The sequence below is a fragment of the Anneissia japonica genome, unplaced genomic scaffold (assembly GCF_011630105.1).
Source record: "Anneissia japonica isolate Jap-2015-1 unplaced genomic scaffold, ASM1163010v1 scaffold785_len581690_cov155, whole genome shotgun sequence".
In the NCBI taxonomy this organism is placed as follows: domain Eukaryota; kingdom Metazoa; phylum Echinodermata; class Crinoidea; order Comatulida; family Comatulidae; genus Anneissia; species Anneissia japonica.
Genome location: NW_022739772.1, coordinates 479,017 through 499,387, shown reverse-complemented (window position 1 = coordinate 499,387; position 20,371 = coordinate 479,017). Strand labels below are relative to the sequence as shown.

At 33.6% G+C, this 20,371-nt stretch overlaps 1 protein-coding gene across 2 annotated transcripts in view; it reads right to left on the bottom strand.

The window, feature by feature from the left end:
• The window catches only part of LOC117118008 (tyrosine-protein phosphatase non-receptor type 5-like), a 78,907-nt gene that overhangs the window by 31,847 nt on the left and 26,689 nt on the right, over positions 1-20,371 (bottom strand). For both annotated transcript variants that reach the window (XM_033262505.1, XM_033262504.1), the window contains one exon: positions 6,786-6,884. In XM_033262505.1, coding sequence (XP_033118396.1) covers positions 6,786-6,884 — 99 coding nt within the window. The remainder of the gene's footprint in view (positions 1-6,785; positions 6,885-20,371) is intronic.

Below are 20,371 nucleotides of genomic sequence, written 5' to 3'. Positions count from 1 at the left end.
AATTCTTCACACCTAGTTAATGGTGTTAATCCTTCTTCACATCTAATTCACAGTGTTAACACTTCTCCACATCTAGTTCCTAGTGTTAACCCTTCTTCACATCTAGCTCCTGGTGTTAACCCTTCTTCACATCTAGCTCCTGATGTTAACCCTTCTTCACATCCAGTTATCAGTGTTAACCCTTCTTCACACCTAGTCACCAGTGTTAACCCTTCTTCACATCCAGTTACCAGTGTTAACCCTTCTTCAGATCTAGTTCCTAGTGTTAACAATTCTTCACACCTAGTTAATGGTGTTAATCCTTCTTCACATCTAATTCACAGTGTTAACACTTCTCCACATCTAGTTCCTAGTGTTAACCCTTCTTCACATCTAGCTCCTGGTGGTAACCCTTCTTCACATCCAGTTATCAGTGTTAACCCTTCTTCGCACCTAGTCACCAGTGTTAAGCCATTCTTCACATCTAGTCGCCAGTGTTGCTAAACCCACATCAATTTTCACTTCTTTATATTTTAGTCTCTAGTTTAACTTTCCCTTCTTCACATTTAGTTAGAAGAGGTCAACACACTTTCACTTCTTCACATCTCCAGTAAAGCAACATCTCCAGTGCAACAACAGGGGGAGTAATACTTAACGTAAAAGCACCCCTTCAAATGCTACAGTACTACCAATATGAATAATAAATAATGAGAACTTTGCTCTCTGCAGATTTCATAGCACTGTTCTTTTTTTGTCTGTTATTCAGAGAGTAATCATTATGAACAAAATACAAACATGGTTACATTGAATACCAGATGGTAAAATCCTTTTATTTCGCCCATAATTAAATACTTTCATTATTGTCTAGCCAAGATTGTGTTAGTGTTTGCACAATGCAATGCGACGGCGTAGAATATTCCCCAAGGGAGCAAAGTACGTTGCACGTTCTGCGTGTTAACCAATTTGTAAAACGAACAAACGGACTGTTAATGCTGCAATCACTTTGTTTCTTTTTTTAGATTGCAAAACTGAATGTATTAAATTATTCATTGGTTTTCATAATTAAACCTTACATTAAATTTATTATACAGTATATTACATAATTTATTAATGAGTAATTAGAACTTTTATTAAATGCTGAAACAGTGTAGTTAGAAATAAACTTGGCCAATGTTTCAAGTGCCATTAGCATCCTTTCTCAAGGTTGAATGACCAGTAAGATTCTGATACTGGTCATCATACTGTATCTGGTTGGTCAACCTTGACAAACAATGTGCTGATGATAGTATTTAGTTTAATCTCAAAGGGTACTGTTTCAACATAAGCAAGATGTTAAACCTTTGGAGACCAGTGTCTATTTATGTTATTTTTTAAAATTCATTTTTCATATGACTTGTTTTTCACTATGATTTATATTCATATCTTGTAAGTATGAATATATAGTCAAATGCAATTGGACTATTGTTGATGAAATTATTTAGATATGTCAGCTCATCCAATAGAAAATACTACAAATAAAAAAAATGATGTTTAATAAATATATAGCTTCAGTAATATTAAGGTTCCCATTCATTATTTTTTATGTAATCACTTTCTCATTAAACGTAAGTTTATTTTCAAGACTGGAATATTTAGGAGCATGTGTACCAGAATCGTACTTTTGTTCATTTGTTATTATTTTAGCAGCTCCGTTACTTATAATATATTGCTTACCGTAATGTTACGTCTACCCCACATAACAATAAGGGGCTACAACATGTAAAGCATTAATTGCAAAGAGATTAGGAGCAATCCTAATACATCATCTATATTGACCTAAAAACTCAAATTGCTTTTGATTGAAAACTACGTAAAAAAAAAACTTCTCCATTTAAGTAATGCATTAATACTGTTTCCATATGCACTATATACTTTAGACCACTAAATTGACGGAGTAAATTTAAAGATTTTTGTAGTAGGACATTTTATTTTATAAAATCTAAACTGTCCAACCTTTATTTATTTTAAATGTTGACAACTTGCTTGTTCAGTTTAAATAAACAATATTTAATCAAAAGAAAATTGACGACTGGATTAACCAAAAGAAAAAATTCTGAAATAATTAATAATTTATTTTATTGAATTTTTCTCCAGACTGAGGTAAAAGTGGTTTTTTAAAATATGAAAGTTACCAAAATCTTTGGAAATCAACAAATTTATTCAATTTTACAATATTTCAATTATCTTTTTATTTGTATTTTATTTATAGTTTTTAAATCATTTTCCCAGACTTGTTTTTCACTACGATTTGTATACATTTATTTGTATGTATGAACTAATTGTATAGCCTGGTCAAAAGAAAGAATACAGATGAAATTATTTAGATATGCTACCTTGTACCTCATTCAATAAAAAATAGTACAATTAAAAAATGATGTTTAGTATATAGTACAGGTTCTTATAAAGTTCCCATGTTAAATTTAAATAAACAATATCTACTGTAATGAGAGAAAAATTTACAACTGGATTAAATCATAAAAAATAAAAATAATTGTTTGTTTTGTTTGTTTTATTGTTTTTTACAACACACACATAAAATATAAGTTAATCAACGATAAAAATTACAATTGAAATTACATTTTATAAACCAAAAAAAATATTATATAATATTATATTATTGAATTTTTCTCCAGACGGCAGTAAAGGTGGTGTAACTTTAACCGTAGTTCACCCACTGACCCCCACAAACTGCGAAACCTAATTACAAATTGCATTCAATTTATACTTTGTCTTTAGGGAACAAAATAAGCTATGTGTATAATACAGCTACAGTGATTGCAATTAATGTGAAATGTACCTGAACTTACAACGCCTTACGGATACGCTACAAAAACCCGATTCCTATGTCACTAACACCGATCACGCCATATACAATTTCTGACATAGAACGCAAGCAGCGAAGCATAAACATTGAATTAAGATTGTAGACAGTGTAATAAGCTGTTGGATGAATTTCTGGTTTATGTTTATAATTCTCAATTTTATGTTTACTGTAAGCATTGTTTTCAATATTTATTATGATTTTCATCTACGTTTTACCACTATTTCTTTCAATTTTATTTCAGAATCATTGTCCATATTAAGCACATAACATAAATAAAAATTGGGATGACACTGAATTCTCTACTACTTAATCACATTAAAACTGTCTGAAATTAATATAATCAACCTAAATAAAGTTAGTTCATCTTAAATTATAGTTGACAAAATCAAGAATCTTAATTTTAACATTATTAGTTCTTGAATAGTTTAAATTTTATTGAGATACTTAATATATTTATTTTCACTGTTGAAATTATTTTGATATATTTAATAATTGTAATCTTATGAAATCTTTGAAAATATTGCACACCAAAATGGAGTGCAAATTTTCAGCACAAAAAGGTTGTAATTAGGGATTGATTTTTGTGTGGGTTACAAGCCTGCAGTGAGTAAAGGGCGATTGATATTGACGGCCTGTGTGATGCTCGTAGTAGAATCACGCTACGTAATCAATAAAAGGAAATGGTTTTTTGAAAGCTCCGGTTCCATACTCCCATTGTTCTCGTCGATTCAACAAACAAAACATCGACGAGACATTCACACGTGGTAAACATGCGTCAACCGGGAATAGCATCCGTGGCTACGGAGTATTGGTGGGTATCGGAAAGATATTTGCATATTGGTTGAACTTTAACCAGCAACAATTGGAAACTCCAACAATTTAATTTGAAAAACCAAATTGTTACACAAATAATCCTTAAATTGATTAGTAATAGCAAAATAAAGAGGAAGTGTATGATTTATTAATTAGTAGGAAAAACAATTCAGTAGTCACACGTCTTCCTCAAGTTGTGGGAATCTGCTGGAACTCTCACTAGCGAGCAAAAATAATTATGATCCCTGTAATAGCGAATTACAGATATATTAATAAAATAATTTTTTTTTTAATCATATTTTTTATAATACTTTTGACATAATATTGCCTTGCTATAATTTTGCCTTAGATTTATTAGAGTACTTTTTAAATCAGTTGAATATTTTCTAATGTATTTTTAATGTAAAAGTTTTTATGGCTAAGTGGATGCCAATTAATAAATCTGAATTTGTAAACATTGCATCATATATTTTAATAATTTTGACATTAATATTATCTTCCTAAATTCTGCCTTAGTTTTATTAGAGTACTTTTTAAACCAGCTGTATATTTTCTAATGTAGCTTTAATGAAAAGTTTTCATGGCTAAGTGAAAGCCAAAATTAAGAAATTTGAATTTGTAAACAATGTGTCATATAATTATAATAATTTTGGCTTTAATACTGTCATCCTAAATTTTGCTTTAGTTTTATTAGAGTACTTTATAAACCAGCTGCATATTTTTTAATGTATTTTTAATGTAAATTTTTTATGGCCAAGTGGAAGCCAAAGAAATTTGAATTTGTAAATATTGCGTTTTTGTTGTAATTATAAACATCGTTATGTTAATGAACCGTGGCCATCCTCCAAAATTATTCTGCACAATGATAATCATCACCAACTTGACCTAATTTTCCTCATCATGACGTATGTCCTATTTATTAACGTATTCATATAGTATGCGATACTTATCACGCTCGTGTTAGTGCCTAATGCAATCAATACAGCCCATATCAATACAGCAATGGACCGCGACGCAATTCTCCTTTAATTACCAAAAGCAGGGCTTGCGTTATAAACACACTGATAATGGATCATATGTGACAAACCACAAGAAAACATTTTCAAATTTTTGGATTAAATGAAGAAATTCTAAACAAATATAAGTGATCCAAATCTCTTTCGATAATTAGTATTTGTTAAATAACCTGAATTGGCAGTTGGTGTATATCACCCCTTTATACCCAAGGGTATAAACTAGAGCACGCTGTTGAAAGATTGTCTCATGAATGATGTCATCAACTGCAATTATTTGCGGTAAAAACTTCTAAACAATAAGTTGTGAAGCCGATGTCAATAATAGCAGACACAGTTTTTAACAATCTCGTGGGAAAGGCAAACCGTGTGCGCATAAATTTGTTGTGTTGGCTTTACCTGTAAAGGTAATTTCAAATAATCCCAATGGATTAGTGATATTCAAGCGGGAAGAAAGATCGTGTACACACAATTGTGCTGCATGTTATACTAGCAGTTTTAATATCCGAGTCAGGTAAGGTTTAGTGGCCCGCGACCTGCGATGACGCGATACCAGAGATGTTGGTGTTAATTGAACTACTTTCACATAGATTGTTAGATTTCATGTGTGTACCACAATAAGCTTTATGTTTCAGTACTAAAATATCAACAACATGGAAAACAATTTAAAATGCAGTAACATCTCCCAATGACGTACCCATCCGTCCAAACAGAGTCTGTAAACGAGAAGTTTGTAATTCAGTGAGTTCGATTTTTAATTTTAGTGGTGAGGGTATGCCAATGCTACATACGGTAGTACAGGGCTAGGAAGGCTTAAGACTAATTGCCAGGGGAGAAAATTTTTGTCACGAAATATGACTTCCTGTAGATTTTACTGTTTTATGTAACAAAATAATAACTGTACAAAAGCCAAAAATTATTTGTACTCACTGTGAAGTATTCTTTTAAGTGATTCAAGAATGAAAACTTGACCGGTTTTAACGAGTGTTATTATTCTCTTCATAAAGATCGTATTCTAACAGCACAACTACATACGGTACTGTACCAGTAGCTGCCTTACAGTGGCGTATCTAGGGGGGGCATGGGGGCCACGCCCCCACAAATTACTCGCGCCCCCCCAGTCACCCCCAAAAATCACGGTCAAATAGTTAAAAATCACCTAAAATCACCATATTTTTCGAATTAGCGCCCCTCAACTGATCATCGAGCCCACACTTCACCTTCGCACCCAACCATCAGCCCCCCAAATTCAAGACTTCTAGATATGCCACTGCTGCCTGAACAAGCTTGCACAGCTCAAAATGGAATATCTCAGCTGCAGACGATTGAGATTTCTTGGTTTATACCAAGTTTTATGTCTTTTTGTTGGTTTAAATGTTTTCTTTCTTAGCTGTTCATAACATTTTATATTAATTTTGAAGACATTTAAATACAACTTTAAGTCTTGTAATTAAAAAAGATCATTCGAAATGACGTCATCGCAGTTTGTGAAATCGAGAGTTCGTAATTGGGATGTTTGTACTTTGGGAGATGTTACTGTACTATATACTTCATTAATTCATGAACCTACAATTAATGGGGCCTTGCTATAATACAAAGCCAGTTTTTGGCTTTACTGAAGTGCTAGTTCTGTTCTGTACTAGAATTAGTCCTAACTATTTATTCTTATTGTGAATTGTTATATAATAAACTCTGAAAAAGTGAAAATCAATTACTGTCCAAACATCAACCCAAACAGGAGTAGTAGGCTGGGATCAAAATAATACTTAATAAGTAAATGAGTGGAATTGGGAGCGGAGGGAGAGCTCATGTTTGGATGCTACACGGTAATACTACTAGAGACTATTCAGTACACTTTCTGAACGCTTCAGATGCATATTTATATGGTTGCAGTTAAATATCAATTATTGTTCGGAGGTAATTATCATCTTCTCTTCTAAAACCTAGAGGCCCATCAGTTCCAAAACGATTGAATAATAGGCCAATCCGTCCCTGGCCACAAATTTAAATAAATAGATCAATAAAACCAGAATTTTATGGTCAACAAAGTAAATGTATTTCATCAAGCAACCTAAATATAGGTTGGGATACGAAATAGAGAACATAAATTTACTTACAATAGCTGATGCAATGGCAAAAATCGCACAGGCAAAGCCAATAATATAAGGAGTGTACGCCTGCTGCAGGAACGAATCTTCCGGTTCCCCAATGACGTCCTGTAATACAAATTGAAAGCATTGTTATTATCACCGGCAACAAACGTGCAATGGTTCTTGAGAGCTGTTTTAGCTCAGTCGGCTAAACTGATTGTAGCCATTATGTGTGTGCTGAACCGTAGCGATCTCTTGGTTCCTGGTTCAATTCTCATCACTGCCCTTCTTGTATTTCAGATGGTGGGCTGAATGCAAGTTACGATAGTAGATGTTTAGGCCTTTGGTCTTGTGTGCATTATGGCCTGTGTGGACGTTAAATTAACGCAGTACACTCTTCGGAAAAGAGTAGGGAATTATCTCCCAGTACTGCCCGGTCACCAACAGAAGGACCCACGGGAAATATATGTCTTCTTTAGACTTTCGTGAGCTATTTTTGGTGTCTTTGGTGTTCACCCCGAATAAATCCATCCATTCATTCTTCTTGTAAATGAATTCATAGTGTCATGTATTTGTAATAAAATTTTAAAATACCACAGGCTCTTTCATATACAACAGGCCTACCTACGCATTATAAAATGACATTAGTATACTTTTATAAATATAATTATTACTACTAATACACTATTCATATACTAAGTTAAGGCTACAAAAAGTTGGAATGGTGCCAAAAACAACCACAATATTGCTGTTTCTGTCATCCTCATTTTGTCAATATTGTTTGGTTGTTTTGTTTGCTACTTCCTTTGCGGATTTAATGGAAAGCATTGTTTGGCAGTAATTGAGTTTACCAGCCAATTTAAGGGTTAAAGGAAAGGTATTATTTATGTGGGGGAGGGAGATGCGATGTGTATATATGCATCCCCCTCCCCAAATGTAGAGAAATAAATTTTTCCAGGATTTGCCTTTTGTCGTAATAAATCACGACTGAATCACACTACAGTATATCAGATTATGTGTTACTTTATTGTGTACAGTGTATTGAGGGCGGTGGTCAAGAGTGGGCGGGTCCACATATTTAATTCTTAGACCAAAGTCATTTTTGAACATTTTTAATAAAGTCAAAGAATGTACTATATTTGGCATATTTTATAAAGATTGAAAAGGAATTCTAAATTTTTACATTTTAACTATTATTCTATAGTTAGGCCGGTAATTAAGCAATGAAGTTGTCCTACAATATACAATTTTCGCAATCCATAAAACACTGAAGCTGCGACCCAACCAGATCTGACCCTTGACCTAGCCAGATAATCTAGGTGAACTGCATACCCGAATTGGTTCATATTTGCACATCATTCCCATACTCATCCCCAATGGCAATCCTAGATACAAACCCTAAGATTGAAGTTTATTTAGCTCGACACCGAAGAGATATCTCAAATATTTTTCTCAAGACAATATCAGAATTTCCATTTACAATCCACTTAAAAAATAAAATAAACATGTACATATACAACGCATTTGAACACCAACAATTTCATCCCATTGTTATAAATATTTTTGATGAGTGCAACAATTATCCTCTCTCTGGGGAACTGTTTACTAATGCAAAACAAAATTGGCTAATCCTACAGGCCTTAAAAGAGCGTTATTAACACCAGATGAAGCGAACGTCACAAATCTGCACGGTTAAGTGGTATATTTGCCGATTCGTTTGACAGACTCAAAGTCCATCAAGCGCCCAAGGTAATTGGGGAGAATTAGGAGGAGATTATGATGATTTTAAAGCAGTTTGTATCTGCAGCGATCTAACAGGACACTTTACAGTACAACTCGCACGTAGTGGACGTTGCAGAGATTTTATTTAATTCAATTAATTTTGTGTAGTCGTATGATATCTATCTCATTGATTAAACTATTAATGACGTCGCCATGACAGTGACATCATTACTCTTGCTCTGATGATCAACATTAACAACCCCCCAACACTCACCAACATTATCACATAAACATTATCATCCTCATGATAATCAATCATTATCATCAGTCCTAATGTAGCATCACCTTCACTGCGATGACTTTGGTCATTTAACAATGATCTGAAAAATCTCATCATCAATCACATAAGAAATTTTGAAGTTAACATTACCAACATGACCTCAACATTATCACCTTGACATCAGCATCACCAGCATGACATTAACATCATCACAATGACATAAACATCACTATGGGCCTGTTTCTACTGGAAAGAAATAATTGATTAAAAATCGCTTTTTCGAAAAATCGCTTTTATTCTCGCAGTAGAAATGGGACCAGTTTGAAAAAAGTGATTAAAAAAAATTGATTAAAAACACGCAATAGATAGCGTGTTTGAACGGCAAATAACCGATTTTGGCTGTGCACCTTTTAGCTGCAACACAAAAAAAGCGATTATCAGGTGAAATGTGACCTCCAGGTCAATCACTGCAAAGACTAGATCGTATTAGGCGCTAACTTTCAAAAAAAAAAAAATGTCCTAGGCCTACAAGCTAAAAACGTCAACATACATGAGGAGTGACGAATTCGTTTTGTAATTATTTTGTGGGGGGGGGGATATATTGGGCCTAGGACTCTCCGCTCTTTTGGGCCTACCGTTGTCCTCGTTTGGTCGTCGTTCAAAATTGTGCCGATGAGCAAAGCCGAAAACATTTGCCTTCTCACCTCACATCGTATCTTACTCCTTGTCATCATGACAGGAATGAGAAAGATATTATCCTATACAGTTAGGAAAACAACGTGTTGTATAAACAAAATGGTGACGTAATTTCCGTCACGAAAACCGATTTTCGAAAAATAAAAAATGCAGTTGAAACGCCAGCAGGCTGTCTGGTACTCATTAAAAAAACACAGTTTTAAAAAATCGATTATTTTGTGTTTATCAGTAGAAACACACCCTATGATAACATCATAAACATTACACCAACAGTCTCACCATGACATCAACATCGCTGGAAATGTTAACAACATCAAGACATCAACATCATCACCGCCATGACGTCAACATTATCACTATGACATCAACATCATCACCATCACCATGACTTCAACACTATCACCATGACTTCCACATTATCACCATGACATCAACATTATCACCATGACATCAACATCATCATAACCACCATGACATCGACATTATCACCATAACATCAACATTATCACCATGACATCAACATCACTGGCAATGTTAACAACATTACCATGATATCAACATCATCACCATGACATAAATATCATCACTATGACATCAACATCATCACCACCAAGACATTAATATTATCACCAAGACATTAATATTATCACCATGTCATCAATAACATCACTATACATCAATATCATCACAATGAAATCAACATTATTACATGACTTTGAAAATCATTGGCGTGACTCTCAATATCACCATGACATCATCTTATCATTGCCACAGCATCAACATTATGTCTCTGACCACAAATATCCTTACCACTACCTCTCATTAATAAACATCGCTCTAGCATCAACATCAATGTCATGGCACTCAACTTCATGGCCATGACATTAAAATCATCCCCATATATCAACACCATTACCATGACATCCACTTCATCATCACACTCCTCACCATGACAACATCACCACAATTGTGACATAACCATGACACCAACATCAAGTACTACTATGACTCTCCAAACCATTGCCATTACATCATCATCACCATGACATCCACATCATTCATCACCATGACTCTTACAACCATCATCGCCATGACATCAATATCAATCCCTTGACTCCTATCCTATCATCAACAGTCGACAACATTTCCAAGAATGCAAATAATTTGCTTTCCAATGTTTTTCTAAATTTCAATTTGTTTTCCGCTTACAGCAAAACAGCGAATTACAACAATGACATCAGTCTGTTCCATCCCTATGCAAATCAATTACATTACCATGGCAACATTTCCCATTAATCTTCTACTGTCATTTGATACCTACATAAAATATATCATCAAATCTACACAAGCAAAATCTTATAGTTATACATTTGTACTCTGAAAACATCTGAAAAAAATCCTAAACAAGAAATATTTCCTATAAACAAAATGCCACAACTTCTGTAGCTTATTCAATTTGTGCATACAGCTACTTCCTAATTTATCCTGTGTACATTTTGTTATCATATTTATGTTTTTAAATTTTAATATTATTTTATTTATTTGTATTCATTCCCCGCCTCCAATATAGCTTGGCTAGGCATTTCTACTACTGCCGCCAGTGTGTGGCTATTTTATATGGGTCGATAAAACTGGAGTACCATAAGATATCTCGATAATAGTTAGCCTAATCCTAACCCTCTTCAGCATAAGCACATATTTTTTGACATTAAATGTGGAATACCTGGCTGGCTCTACTACTTGGCTAGAAGTAGTAGTAGGCCTAGGCCCTAGGTTATGTCGTCAGTTTCTGTGGTTATTTTTTTATGGGATTGTCAATGCATAGGTAGGTACAACGATAGAGCCTGACATCCTTTTTTTGCAATAATTTAATTACAATTCCCCCTGACGAACACTAATGAACTGGATGTAAAGATAGAGGCTTTCAACCCACTCGAGTTCTCATTATATTCCATCCATATATACTGTAGTTTTCCCGTTTCTATTTCATAACCTCTTCGCAGCCGCTGGTTCCTAGGACGATTTCTTGGTAATCATACCCTCTTCGCAGTCGCTATTTGGTTCTTAAGATGTCTTAACAGCCACTATTTGGTTACTGAGACATCTTTTTGGTAACTGAGCATGCTCGACATGGCTTGATAACGTCACTTACTTCCAAACGCATGCTCAATGTGTTTTTTTAAAAATAATTCACGGATATTATTTGAAAACTGCGCATGCGCATTGCTTAGTTCGGAATTCCCATTTCTTCGTAGTAAAATTTACCGCTACCTACAGTTTCTTAATGACTATTTCCTCTTGATCGTTACAGCCTTAAGGTGAATTTAACTATTTAACTAAGAAGATTTAAATTTAGTATTATGATGACACTGTCAATTCTAAAATTCTCAAAATTTTAGAATTGTTTTTTTAAGACTATTTACATAGTCTTTTCTTTAAGATGTTTATACTTTACATTGTTTATCTTCCTTTCTTTTTTAATGTTTTTTGTTTCCATGCAACTTTGACAGTGCCTGCCACTTAAAATCACCTTATTTACAAGTTTCCGCCCCTCATCTAATCATCGAGGCCCCTCACTAAGCCTCCTCACCTAACCATCAAGCCTCGCCCAGAACCCCCATTCCGAGATTCATGGATTTGCCAACTGTATCTACAAAGAATTTGAAGGTATCTATGTCTAGTGTTCATTTACTACAGGTGTTTACGAAAAATACATTACATCACTCTCTTCGGCATCGAATAATTGACCCCAGATGACACATTAGACTCCAAAATACATATAAACTGTATATTAATGTTATCCCGAATCCACTGAATTAATTCTCATTTATGGTAATTCCAAAATATTTCCAATTTACGGATATCCGTAGTGTGTCCGACATAATAAGCCAGGTTTTAAGACATAGGATTAAATTGTGCACGGCACTTCATAACTGCCAACGCACTGGAACTTGAGGTGTTATAAAGTTGGAAACTAATTAATGAAGAAAAATAAACCGCTCCCACACACTTAGCTGTGGGTACTAACTGTAAGCAAGATTGAGAATCAAGTTCTCCATGGTTCCAGCATTAAATGCAAAAAAAAAAAAAAACATTTGCAAGCTGTTCTATGATTAGACATATCGCTATAAACATCACCAAATATCCAGCGGAGTAGTATTCCATCATAAACAAAGTAATTCACAACAAAGAGCATGTTTCAATAACCGCAGTTACCATACGTTAATGTTAAATTCAAACACATTGCTTATGTCGTCCATAAACAAAGGGAAAAAAAAACAATTTTGCACACTATAGTGTCGTATGAAAATTCTTGACAACTTGTAGCGTAAGCTCATTCCCGGGACATATGTTTACGCCAGCCTTACACAATGTCGCCAAACCATACGTATAAAACGCTTATTCATGATAAAAGATATGATACACTGTGACTTCATTCATTCATATTTTATCTATTGAAAACTAGTCATGCTCTATACAAAGTGAAGAATAAGAAAGGAACAAAGAATACTAAAGCAGTTACTCCCGCCCTGTACCTGAATACTAAACAATACGCAGGCCGTGTATATCTGGCGATTCCATTATTTTCCACCATGTGTCTGAATACTGAACAATACCCAGGCTGTGTATATGACGGCTATTCCATTTTCTTTTATACTCGGGAATGAAAAAATTGAAATTTCGTTTTAGCCTTCAACTGGAAATATTTGCATGCATTATCATCAATATTCTATTCCTTTACTTTTACTGCCATTTTACGACGTTGTTGACATTAGCGATTTCTAGGCCCTTAATTTTTATGTATCACAGAGGCCCAGACAAAATAAACTAGATTTGATATCATCATCATCATCATCTGTACGCTATTCATCATTAGACATTAAGCGTTCTATCCAACTCGAGCCAACTCAAGCCAGTTGTGTGTTAAGTGCTTGGTTAGTGTCCACAATATTTCGGAGGTCATCTTCTATTTATTTTATCCAACTGGTCTTCCAACAGGCCCTTGAACGTTCCTGTAACTTTCATTCACCGCTAATTTTGCTGGAGAATCCGGGGCGGATCAAGCAGAGGGGCACGAGGAGCACGTGCCCACCACACCCCTCCCCCTGGTTTTACCCCTAAATTTTAAAATTTCATTGCATATTGAAATTAGCACTACTCTCTTATCTATTCTAAATATGTTGTGCCACCCCCAGTTCGAAAAATTCTGGATCCGTCCCGAGAATCTTGTGGAGTCTAATTAGGTGATAGGTACCATTTAATCGTCGCCTTTTGATACAACGATTTGATTTGATTTTTTTTTTTCATTTAAAATGAAAAAAAAAATTGAAATTTAGACCTTTTAAAGATGTGTTCATAATGAGCTGAAATTTTTTCAACTCAAAATTAACGATTAAAAATGGCCATCTTCCTTTTTGAATATGTTCTTTGAACATGTAATCATATGTTGTCTGATCAACACTTTTTTGGTCCATACTTCAGACGTATCCATAAAAAGTTATTAATTGCTTTTATTGATTTTATCAAAAACAATTTCAAAATATATTTAGTTAGAATGAATTTGGATTTATTAGTTTGAATTACTTTTATATAGAAAAATTGATTTTTCTATTAGGTACTGCTGCAAATTAAATACCTAGATCAACCTTAGTTTATAAGACCTACTGCCTATAAATTTATTTATTCTGTCTTTAAATTGATAGCACTTTCAGTAAGGCAACACTAATAGTTCCAGATGCTGGTGTATTGTAAGCCAACCGCTACAAACTCAATGACTATTTCAAGATTAAAAGGTGATTTGAAGGATTTGTAAAAAAGTATTAGGATTACTGTACAGGTAAATGGTTAATGGTTTTAAACTATATAGCACAAAATACAAAAGTCTCTATGCGCTGGAAACGCAAGTGTAGAGATGTTTGGAAATGTGAAAGAATAAAAAATAAATAAAGATGAAAGTACCAATTCAAGCCAGCACCCAAACAGCAGTATGGAGATACGCCCTCATCGCTAACCAGGAATTGATCTAATTGAAACCTGGTCACCTCCTGTCATTTCATTTCTTCAACATTTTGTTTGACAATTTGTAAACAATGGAAAACTAATAAGATAAAAAAATATTATATCTGAATTAAAAAGCTTAATTAGGAGGAGATAACAGCCCCCCTCCTCTTATTGAAACTGTATTGACCCCCGATGAAACCACAACAAATATTTATTATTGTTCCTCGATTCCTATCTGGTTTCCATGTTGCTCCTATTTACCATTCCCTTCGAGTAGCCCCTTCATGTTTGATTTGCCTTTTCTGCTGACATGTAACATTATACCATTTGCTTTCACATGCTAATACTCAAAACCTCACCCACATCTAGCCAAACTCATTTAATCAATGAACCACGGAGGCAATATTTCTTTCATCTTCATTTGAAAAACATTTTCGAAAATAACTGTAAGTTAGATTTATCAAGAGATCATTTCGTGAAATGATACTGAAGTATTTACAATGTAATAGATGATCGTTTTAAGGTTGAGTGTAAATTCTTTCCACATAATGGTTGTGAAATAGAAGGGAACAGATGGAAAGAGCTGTTTTCATCATATGGATAAAAAAATGTATTTATTGAAGGAGAGTTTCTTTTGTTTGCATGAGATTTAGAAGGATGAACTGAGAGATTTTCATTTTTTCCATAAAAAATATATAAATTGGTATTTTGGTGTCAGATGAATAAGGACAAAGGGATAAAAGTTTGTTATCACAAGACTAACTATAGTAAAAAAAAAATGGAATAGTGATAACATTTTTTTTTCTGTAAATGGAAAGGACAGGAATGAAGGAAATAACTGCCTTCTCCCCACCACCAACAAATTCTAGTTAACAGAGGAAAAATGAATGAGGATTTGATTTTGGTTCCATGGATATACAGTAGTGGGAAAGGAGTGGTGGTACAGTACAATTTGATTCAATATTGGATAAGGAAAAAAAAATACAAGTCAAATTATATATCCATATAATTAAAAAAAAGATAAGAAATTGGAGGATAAATTGATAGGATTTTATGTAATATGAAGGAGTTGGAATCAGAATAAGTCAATTATTTTCCATATGGTAGGAAAATTGATGGGGTCAATATACCAATTGGCAAAGAAGGATGAAAAAGGTGGAATAAAATTTTCTTCCATATGGCAAATGATGTTAATTTGAACTGCATCCCTATCATTAGAAAGGAGGATGTAGACATCAAGTCTATTAATTAATCATTTAGGAATCTAAACAGTTCTAATAAAATATCAACAAACGTTGACCTTTAAGATATATATTGTACATAGTGAGTAAGAGAACTGTTGATGAAGTAGTGATCAAACTTGAATGGTAAACACATTTTAGACCAAAAATTGAATTTTATCAAATACAATAGTTATTGTAGGCGAGCATCTTAGTACTTTTATATAAAAAAAAGTAAAATATAAAAATATTTTATCCAAGGAAGCAATTCAGTTGGTTATGGCATAAGTATAAAAACAATGCTTAAATTACAAACTAAATTACAAATAAATTACGACTAACTTATTCAGTATTTTGAATGTCACAAATAACTGTTTTATGCCAGAGAATTTGGATAATGAATTTTTTATGCATTTTTCTGCCTTGTTACTTTTCTAATTACACAAGTTTAGGGTGTTCATACAGTGCTACATGAAAATGACAAATAAACAATGATGTAAAGAAATTGAAGGCTCTGTGTTGCAGGTCACAATATGCAAATTTATTGACCTGTATATTGATATCTCACAACAAACTTGTCTAATATTTAATTGACTATTGTTCCCACTGTCTGTGAAAATGACAAATAAACAATTATGTAAGAAATGTAAAGCGCTGTGTTACAGGTCAGAATATGCAAATTTATTGACCCGTATATTGATATCACGCAACAAACTTGTCAAATGTTTAATTGACTAATTGTTCCCACTGTTTGCCATAAATGAACGGAAACAATAGACAATCTGAATTCCAATCGGAAACATTTTCTTTTATCTGTGACACTCAATGTGTTTACGCCACACAAATATGAACAGTAGAGATATTGGTTTTATTAGTTTATATCCCTCATATAATTAATCAGATAATGTTATCAAACAGCCAATAAGCAAGGGAACGATAGGTTGTGGTTAATATGCTCATCACGATGAGAACAGGTTCCAAGGCTGTAATATGAGTTTTTTTTTTCCTTATAAAACTACCCCACTCCCTAAGACTTCTAACGGCACTTTATAAGAATATAGTTGCATACTATAAGGAGTGGAATTGACTTTAGTGGTTAAGGTGCTTGCCTTCTAATAACAGGGTCATGGGTTCAATTCCTGTCACAGCAGGACTTTTTCTTAAGACTGAAAACAACTCTACTCACTAAGCCTCACAAAGAGACTTGGTTTATAAAGCATCATACTACATCCTGTGGCGAGTGTATTTGCTGTTGAATGTGAAAGGAATAAATTCTTAAAAAATACAGTGCTTGCTTTTTGTGATATAAAAAAAAAGTTTTTTAACATAATATGTAAAAAAAATGTGTGTTTAATGTATTTTGACAAGAATATTGAATTTAGCTTGTATAAGATCAAAATTCATAATTATATTAATAATAAATTATTATTAATAATTATTACACATAATTATTCTTGGAGTCAATTTTTATTACATTAAAAAAGTTTGTTTCTAAACAATTCTTTTACATCTAACAAGAAATAAGGGGCTCTAGGTTACATTTTAAAGGGTTTCTGCTATCCAACAATTTTGAGCCAAGGACAGTTGGGTCTAGAGGAGAGGCTCTGGTGGGGTCAAAAATGATAATCTTCCCGGTGCCTAGAAAAACTTGGGTCATTTTTCTGGGTCTAGTTCATGGATGGTGGGGAAGTTTGGTTTGTCCAATGAGGGCTTAAGCACCCCTGCTACTCCATTCCCACCTCTTCAACCCTCCTCCCACCCCTCTTCAAACCCTTCCCACCCATCATTCCACCACTCACAGCAAATAAACCACCAATTAGAGAAATGCTAGAATCACTAAACCTCTGTATAAGACTTATGAAGTTATAGTTCAGAGTTAACGAACCACATAGTCTTAGAAATACATAGTGTAGAAAATGTTACATATGGTATAAGAGATTCATAACCTTTTACTAACTCATAAATATCGACTTTAATCAACAAGAAAGCCAGTGACGTCAATGCTGTTTGAATTACCACACCTGGGTAAACAGACAAGAAAAAAGTAAAGTCAATCGACATTAAAGCCTCTGCACTTTTTACACTCTAGCCATTGATATCGCTACCATTGATATTCTTTTATAACAACACTTGTCTAATTGCTATTAGTGCAGACATTATTGTCAAGAAATACATATAACTGGGCATTATGCTACACATGTTTTCTTTTTGTTAATGAAATATCAGATTATTGGTCAGAAAATAATTCAAACAAGCAGAAATCCTAGCAGCAGATTCTACTAAATTTCACCTCAGAATAGCACGCTAAATAGGTGGCATCATTATTATTATTATTATTATTATTATTATTATTATTATTATTAGTGCTATTTTATTACTATTTATTACTGATATTCAGAAAAATATGTATTTATAGACTCATGTTTATACTTGTTTGCTAAAATGTAACATGCATCATTTTACAATTTTTAAAAAATATTAGAAAGTAAAATATATAAAGTCAAAACTTAAATGATATATTGAACTAATTTGGTGGTTACCAGTAGGGGGACGGGGATTAAAGCATGGACCCAAGCATGAACCCCCGTCGTCAGTCGTCTGTTGAATTTTTACGGCCTAAAATTAATAATATTCCAATTCAACCTATCTATTTTGAAATTACATTTTAATTTTTCCAAACTAAACTAAGGTGTTTTTCCTTAATTACATGGGAAAATGCAAAAAAAATATTAAAAATCAAGAGTAGTAAAATGTGAAAAATTCAGACTCCAGTATAATCTGTTGTTTTCTCTGCAGCTGTACATGTGAAGACTACAAAATAATCTCGCACCAAAATCTTTTTGTTTTTATAATCAAATTGTATGAAATCTTAAATTGCTAAACAAGACCAAATAATTGAAAGAAAAATGTATCACATACAGGAGGAAACAGTGGTGGATCCAAGAATTCAAAATAGAGGGGGGGGGGCCAGAGAGGGACTTTCACAGATGGAGGGTCTAGAAAAATTATGATTATGGTACCTGTAGATGGCCCAATTGGTTTCAATTTTCTTTTTTTTTTCTCCATTTTTTTTTTATTTTGAAAAATTTAGGGGGTTTATGCTGGGTGGGCCACTTCCCCCTTGATACCGTCACTGGGAAAAAGTGAAGCTTATCCTCATAAAACAGCAACCAAATGATAATCTGAGAATCTTCATTTTCACTCTTCATGAAATCTCTGATTTTATTTTTTGTCAGCAGCTACTTTTTTTTTTTAGGTTGTTTTGCAAACTTTTTTTTTTTTAAAGATTGTCAGAAAAAAAATTTACCTTGTTCTCTAAACAAGTGCCTTACGGTACTAAAATAAAACAACAAACAATGGGGTTCATCAAATCCATGTTACAAGCATAACATATTGACAATAGCTAATTTGGTTGTAATGTTTTATAATCGGAAACATTTTATCATCATTATTATTATTATTACTGGTATACTGTATAGTAACCACAAGTAAAAATAGCACTAAAAACACAGTGGAGACATATGATGCAATGGCAACAAGACTTCAGCCATTTAATTGAACGGTCGGAGGTTCGAGCACAAGGCTCGTCACATTGTCAATAAGCCTTAGGTGTTCCAAATGATGTACACTGCGACTGATGTGTATAATGTATTCAACGACCGGGGGGTATAATAATAATACATAATGAGTGCCTACTGTTAGATGATTCCTACAACATTATTATTATGTTTTGAGAAAGCATTTCATTGATTAATTAATGCAGGTCCTTCACAACACTGCAGGTAAAATAAAAGAAAAATACTACCTATATTTGTATTCAGAGTTAAAATAATAATTATTCATTTTGGCTTCTTTCATCTTATATAATGATAATGCTCTCTTTTGTGATTTGACCTGTTATTTGGTGAGAGAAGCCAGCTCAGTCGGCTAAACCGTGGAGATCTCTCGGTCCCCAGTTCAATTCCCATCGCTGCTCTCCTTGTGTTTCAGCTGGAGGGCTGAAATGCAAGCTTCAAAAACGCAAAATCTTTCGGATGAGATGTTTAAGCCGTTGGTCCTGTGTGCAAAATGGCCCATGTGAACGTTAGAGAATGCAGTATACCCTTCAGAAAAGAGTAGGGGACTTTCTCCCGGCGTACCGCCCGATCACCACCAGAAGTACCCGACTGGAAATAAGTCTTCTTCAAACTTTCGTGGGTTATCCTTGGTGTTCAAGCCGAATAAATCCATCCATCCGTATTTGCCACATCCAAGGTGGTTTGCATGTAACGTGATAATTTACTTACTTTTTGCCTTATCCATATTTTTGTAAATGTTTTTGTTTTGCTTCAAATAGATTCATTAAGAAGGACTACGGAATCTTACTTTTCATTAAAGTTAATTTTTTATATCCGGTCAATAAAGGTACTAAAAGATAACAGGGAAGTTATATAAACAGGATTCTACATACTGAAATTGCAAAAAAATCTACCTGAAAACAAATGCGAGAACTTAAGATGTAAATTTACAACCCGGATGAATTAGTAGACATCCAAAGAATGTTAAAATAATACTGCAGGGCACTAGTATTTCATTGAAGATTTTTTATATTCTGTAAATTACACATTGAACGTTTTCTAATTACCAACAGAAAAAATTTCATATAATAACAGTCTATAATATTGTTTTTTCCTACATTATATGTGGTACTACTC